Here is a 7,500-nt window from a genome sequence, read left to right on the forward strand (position 1 = left end):
ACTGACACACACACACACACACACTGACACAAACAAACACACACACACACTGACTGACGCACGCGCGCACACCCCCACACCCACGCGCGCACACACACAGACTGACGCGCGCGCGCACACACACACAATGAATGGTACACACACACACATACACTGACACACACACACACTGACACTGACACACACACACACACACTGACACACACACACACTGACACACACACACTGACTGACACACACTGACTGACACACACACACACACTGACTGACACACACACACTTACTGACGCGCGCGCGCGCACACCCCCACACCCACACACTGACTGAATGACTGACTGACTGCCGCACGCACACACTGACTGACTGAGGCACACACACACGCACACACTGACTGTGTGTGTGTGTGCGTCAGTCAGTCTGTGTGTTTGTGTTTCTGCGTCAGACTCACTGACGCGCGCGCACACACACTGACTGACTGACGCACACACAATGACTGACGCACACACACTGCATGAAGCTGTAAAGGAGGGAGGGGGGGAACTGGATTGATGTGAATGGGGGACAAACAGAGAGAGGGGGAGGGGTGAGGAGAGAGAGAGGAGCGGGAACATTACATCCCGGGCAACGCCGGGTCTCTCAGCTAGTATAAAATAAACGTAAAGAGAGGGTGCATACCATTCAATGATGGATACAAAAAAAGGAACAACAGGACAGTCACTCTTATACTCCCAGAAAGTGAATATATATATCATTTACGTGAATCACTATCCGTATTTGAAGTGTGTGTGTATATAAATATATATATACATACAAATGAGCATACAGTAATATTTCCATTTGCTATTTGCCTTGCTATGGAGGGTTTTTGTCACTTTTTTACTCACATAACTTCACATATACATACATATATAATATATATAATATATATATATATATATATATATATATATATATATATATATATATATATATATATATATATATAATATATATATATATATATATATATATATATATATATATATATATATATATATATATATATATATATATATATGCAGTGGAAGTGTATTGTGTGTATTTACCTACACACTCACTCCACATTTCAGTAACATACATATACATCTAAATAATATTCACATATACACGTTTGCTATAAATGGAATTATTACAATTTTACATTATATACACGTGCAATGAATGGAATAAACACTGTAATAAGTTTGAAATCGCCTATCCGAGCTGCTATGCATGGCTGATCCCTTTTCTCCAGCTTCCTTGAATGTACTACTGTATGAGGAAGATCATGTGACCAAGATCATGTGACCAGATGCTAGTGCACGTTTAGAGAGAGGGAGGGCAGTGCTGACAAAGGGGTGTGCCTGGGTTTGTGACAGGCCATGAAGGGGCAGTGCCTTAGCAAATGCTTGTTAAAATAGAATACAAGAAAATTGGTCTTTCAAAGTTGTTTTTTTAAAAACCGAAAATGCTAAAAGTATTTTTTCTTACTACAGAACTGATTTATTAAAAAAAACACACATGCAGGATATAGACTGAACTGCAGCTTTAAGGATTATACACACAGAGAAATTTGTTGGTTACAAAAAGCGATAAATCAGTGGGGATTAATATAAACCTCTTCTTTAATTAGAACAGGCATCTTAATTCACAGTGTTAATATTATTCCTACACTATATAAACCAAAACGTGCCCTTGTTAATATGTAAAATTAGATTTCTGGGGCCTGTCCTCTGCGATCCTCCGCTCCCCGGGCACATTCTTCAGATTCATGTTCCCCTTGTGGAACGGTGTTATTGACAATTCTTACAGAATACCATATTTTCCATAGAAAGCTGCAAGAACAATCTCATTTCCCAAGGGAACTGCAGTTAGATATATTTTTTAATTTTTAATGATGCACTGTTTTTTATTCAGTTTTCCAGAAAGAATTAACAAAAATTGTCAGCCTGCCCTGAAGAACTTGCAATCTAATTTGGTTTGCGAGTTTTAAGGAGATAGAATGACTTGTATGAGCTCACAAGCAGCTTGCGCTGGGATACGTTAGTATGCATTTCTGAGCTGAAGGACAACTGTAGCTCAGTGGATGTTGAAGCAGCCAGTATAGTTTGAATCCCAAATCTCCCTGTGATGTTGGGGAACTTAATTTATCTCCCTGGGCTTCAGGCACCAACATTAGATTGTACCCTCTTGGGGGTACAGCGGCCGTGTGCCTGGAAAACCCTTTGTACAACGCTGCCTATACCATGAAAAAACAAAACTATTATACAACAATTTATTTACTTGCTGTAAAAGCAAAAGCTCAGTTTGGAGAACTCAATTTTGAAAATCAACATACTTCGGTGTATATTAGTGAGCACACAAGACAACTCCCATTGCAAAATGGTACCGAGTGTCAATGGCTACCAGCACTTCTACCTACCGTTGAAAACACTTGAAATTTTATTCTCGGACATTAGATTCTGCACTGGTGAACCCGGCAAACATGCCCCTTGAGGAAATCTACATCTTCCAACTAGAGATACAATGGCACAAGTTCAGGGGTTCCCAGTATGGAACAGATATAAAACAGACAATGTTATTATATACAAAGGATCCATCGTAGTCCTTTAATTAAAACAACGTTTTTGCATGAAGACTTTAATACACAATCTCTGACGCACTGTTAAAACTATATATGATATTCATTAGGTGATGGTGGTATTTCAAGCTGTTTAGAAGGGCACAGAATATTATTTATGAATAGTATGGACAATAGCAAGTATTTTCTATTGATATGGCATATTTTATTTCTTACAGGTGCAGGAATCATGAGCACATATTTCTGCCGCTTTCAAAAAAGCCTTGAAATGAGGGAAAGGTGCAATGACTGTGTTATTACAGATGGGCAACTGTGCCCCTAGGAGATGATGTGATCTGCCCAAGATCACAAATAGCGAGTATAGACATCGCAGCTTCGAATCAAACCCATAAGGTTGTGTAACGAAGACCAAACCAGTACCCCACTTTACTAGCCCTCAACAACAATTCCAATCGCAACATTCATTACCAAACTCATTCACTGCAAACGGGACACAGGAATATTTCTAACTCACATGGCACACTGGTAATGGGACAGCCCTCACTGTGATAGAGACGTCAGAAACGCAGAAATTGGCATTTCAGGACAGCTTGGAAAGTCCCAGGAGACCAAGACTTGTCCGTTATAAAATTGATGTCTCCATTGTGTCTTTGTCATAGATTAAGCAAACCGTGCCTTACTGCCTTTGAAGTGGTACAACACTGTATCTTCAGGATTTGAATCCAACACACAAAGCTTGTCCACAACTAATGCACTATACAGAGACTATCAACATAAGATTTGGGTGTAATGCCGTTTTCAGAGTCTTCACATTGGAATGGTTTGTCTGGAAGGACCGATCTGCACACCTTCCACCAGATGAGGAAAAGCCATGTACCAAAGGCCTCTATAAAAGGTACGGCGAGTGAACGGATGTCAGTGCTGCCATTTCTCTATGCCCAGACCATACTTGAAAACGAGAGGTAAATCTCAATGTATTACTTCCTGGTAAAACATTTTTATAAATAAATACATTTCCACAAGGGGACGTAAATAAAGACTACATAGCAGCCACAATATGTCGTTATCACTACAATGGACCGTCCCAAACCCAGGCCTCTCATTGATTCTTCCCATGGATATATGCAAAAAGAAAAACATAATAGTTCGACTTGTCGCCCTTAGGAAAGGGTTGGAATTCCCTGGGTGAGTCTTTCAACCACCTGCCGCCCTGTTTTCCCGTCAGGGCTGTGATATTTACACTGACTGACACCAGACACTGCTTCAGTCTTCACTTGTCTAAATCCTTTGGCCAATATCAAATAGAACTGCAGAAATGGCACTTCCTTTCGCGGGTTAGAAAGATGACAGATGCATCTTCTTTGCGTTCTCATTTTATTGAATCGGAAGGCTGCACTAACCGTGGTGCCAGCTGAGGACCAACAGCACCGACAAGACACAAACTGCAAAGCCAGAGCAGGGGAGATTAAGGGACAGTGGCACAGATCTCACAAAACAAAAGGAAATTTTTTTTTGACTCCCTTAATGATAACATTCTTCTTCAAGCAAACAATGACTTTGATTGGTTGGCAAATAAATACACATAGGACCAAAGAAAGCTGATTTCATGTCAATCAAGTGTTCCTTCCATCCCCAGCCCCATCGAAACCCTGATAAAGGATTGATCTGGTAAAAAACATGAAGGGTACTTTGCCTGTGGAAGGGACAGCCAGGTTCTGCACAACACACACACACACACACACACACACACACACACACACACACACACACACGAGGATTAGACAACAACAAGCACCAACCAAACGTCAGCTTACCATAGTCACAAACTAACTCTGCACACTTTAAGATACCTAAACAAGTCTATTTTGCATTAAAATATATCAATATCACCCAGATTTATCTCCTTAAACATGTCACTACCAGTGGTCGGTTTTTAACCCCAAGAGTAATTGCGTCTTTAATACACTAATAAGGACCACTCAAAAAACTAAGTGAAAAACAAAGAAAATTATTCTGGGAGAAATGTTCTAATAAATTAAATTATCTATAAATGTAGACTGTTTAAGTAGCGAAGAAAGTGGTGGAGCACTGCTGCAAAAATGAAAGGGCTGGAGGCTGCTTGCAAATAAAAAATGCTTTCATTTATGGCATTAGTAGACCGGGCTACAAAAAAGGGGTACCTCTGACGTGTTTCGCGCTGTAGGAGCGCTTTATCAAAGAGCTTTGATATTTATCTTTGATAAAGTGCTCCTACAGCGCGAACCGCGTCAGAGGTACCCCTTTTTTGTAGCCCGGTCTACTAATGCCATAAATTAAAGCATTTTTTATTTGCAAGCAGCCTCCAGCCCTTTCATTTTTGCAGCAGTGCTCCACCACTTTCTTCTCTACTTGGATTCATCTCATTGGAAGGAGGCACGCTATACCAGTCCAGGAAAGTCTCATGAGTTACTCATTTTCATGATTGCAGTTCCATTATTAATGTCATTATCATGTCTCATGCTTATGGGTTGAGGGGTGCCGTCCCATAAGTGGGTGTGGGGTGTGCTCTCTTCAGTGAGGGTACATTTCACACACCTGCTGTGGTGCTTGCATACCACTCTATTACCCTATCATATGGCTATCAAGTGAGCATTCAGGACTTTATATACTGCATAAGAAGTTTACTTGTACCTGGACACCCATGCTATATTGCACAACCCTGCAGAGACATTTGTAGCACCCACAGGGATTCATTTCCCATTACCTGCTGTAGACTGTTTAAGGTTCTACAAAATACAATTCTCATTTGGTGCATCTCTTTATCCTCTTAGCTGCCAGCAATTTATTGCAGTGCAAGGAGTTGCCGGGAAGGAATTAGGTGCATGGGTGCATACGATGCTTCAGAATGGTAAACCTCATCCCCCACCCCAAATCCTGCACACTTTGTTTACCAACCCAAAATTAACCTGGCCAGATCTCACACACTTATTAGCTCTGCAACCCCTACTGAATTCTGCAGCTGCTCTATTTTTGGGGGGACGAATTGTGCATTGCAAAGGGAAGAAACAAGAAATAGTGGATGTTGCAAGTCAAAACCAAACGAGTAACACACTTACAGAGTCGTCCCGAGCAGATGGAGGCCAACCTTCCCACAACTGGTGCCGCACAGGGATACTTGTGAGGTCATATACATTTCTTTTTACCTAGAGCACAAAAGGAAAACACGGTCAACAAAACATGTATTTTTTGTGAATTAATTGATTGTCAAATGTATCGTGATAATGATATTTATCACAATAAATATCTGTTTTAACACGGGGAAAAAAACGACTTTTTAAAAAATTAATGTTGGGGAAAAAATTGGAAGGTATTTAGTTTTACCATTGATTACAAGTTACGGTGTTGTAAAATAAATGCCATGTTAAAATATATCAAACATCCTTACTTCTGCGTATTTCTGAGCCTCAGAGATGGGGAAGGGGTTAGTAGCAAGGGAAAGGAGGGTGCTCCCATCATTGAGGGCTGGAGAGAAAAGAATAGGTGCCTGGGACCATTTTTACATGGGCAAATCTGCTTTCTATGCTGCAGCATCTTAAACGGTCAGTAACTGTCCCTAACATCACTGACTCCCATGGGAGACCAACAGGAGAATCACGACAGTAAATGCCGTCAAGTATCGACATATCGTCATTATCTCAATATTACCATCATATCTGTATATTGCCGGATTCTAATTTATCCTGTAGCGCTCAGGATAAACCTGTATGTGGAATGAATTCCCTTGGATCACCTGAGAGGGGTGGGAGGGGGTGGTACGGGATGGTGGGAGGGGGTGGGAGAGAGGTAAAAAAAAAAACAAAAGCTGTATAATTGTACAAGTGACCAGATTATATCTCCTCCCCCCCCCCCTCAAAAGAAAGGGACGTCACATTCCAAACGGAGGTCATTTGCGTCTACTGCCATATTATTACCAGAGTGATGTAGTCACATACACCAGGGGGGCTACTCCAGTCCTCAAGACCCCAAACAGGTCAGGTTTTAGATAACCCAGCTTCAGCACAGGTGGCTCAATCAGTGGACCAGTCTTCAACTGAGCCACTGATTGAGCCACCTGTGCTGAAGCTGGGATATCCTTAAAACCTGACTTGTTGGGGGGATCTTGAGAACTGTAGTTGAGCCCCCCTGACATGCAGCATGTAATGGGCATGAGGACAGAGAAGTATGAAGTTGGTGACCCTGTGGGGCAGGTGTGCAGTCTTCATCTGCCCAGGTACACTTAATGTGAAGCCAGCCTGGCTGTGTGGACAGGGACTACCGGGCTATGTGCAGCTCTGATTGCTTCCTTTGTGCTTTTATCATAAGTGTATTTGCAGAGGCCGTTTTAATGAAGTGGCTCTAGATATAGAAAGGTCATTCAGTAACGTCCTGCTTGACCCCTAGAGAATAGTGGAGCGCCAAACAATGCATCTAGCCAGGGACTCATTCTGTCAGAAAAGGATATATGGCCAATCCGTTTTCAACCCACTTCACTGCAACATACTGCTGATTCCTGCAATAGCACAGGGGTTAAGATGAACTAAATGTGCTCAATATGGGGACCTTTCCTTATCAAAAGTAAGCATTCTTACACTACCACAAATAAGCAATAGAAGTCCAAAATAGAATTACCCAGAGGTAACTCCTCTAGTAATAGGGCAGAGCTGGGTATGAATGGAGCGTTATCTTTTACAGGTCTCTTAATTCCCCCCCAAATAATTTTTTAAGTGCTTAATACTAAAATACATTTAATTAAAATGAATGCTTTATGACTTCTAAGGAGAAACCAGAAAAAGTGACCGAGTGGTGAAGAATTTCAACCGAACTTTAAATATTATGTTCTTTAATAAGAGAGCAAATTAAAGTTAGCTTGGTCGGACTCGAAC

At 41.3% G+C, this 7,500-nt stretch overlaps 1 protein-coding gene across 3 annotated transcripts in view; it reads right to left on the bottom strand.

The window, feature by feature from the left end:
* Positions 1-7,500, bottom strand: part of FAF1 (Fas associated factor 1) — a 216,483-nt gene that overhangs the window by 94,315 nt on the left and 114,668 nt on the right. For all 3 annotated transcript variants that reach the window (XR_012804075.1, XM_075616310.1, XM_075616309.1), the window contains exon 8: positions 5,695-5,781. Coding sequence is in view for 2 of the 3 variants with exons in the window: in XM_075616310.1 (XP_075472425.1) it covers positions 5,695-5,781 (87 nt within the window). In the remaining variant the exon portion in view is untranslated. The remainder of the gene's footprint in view (positions 1-5,694; positions 5,782-7,500) is intronic.

This window comes from Ascaphus truei, chromosome 10, assembly GCF_040206685.1.
Source record: "Ascaphus truei isolate aAscTru1 chromosome 10, aAscTru1.hap1, whole genome shotgun sequence".
Taxonomy (NCBI): Eukaryota; Metazoa; Chordata; class Amphibia; order Anura; family Ascaphidae; genus Ascaphus; species Ascaphus truei.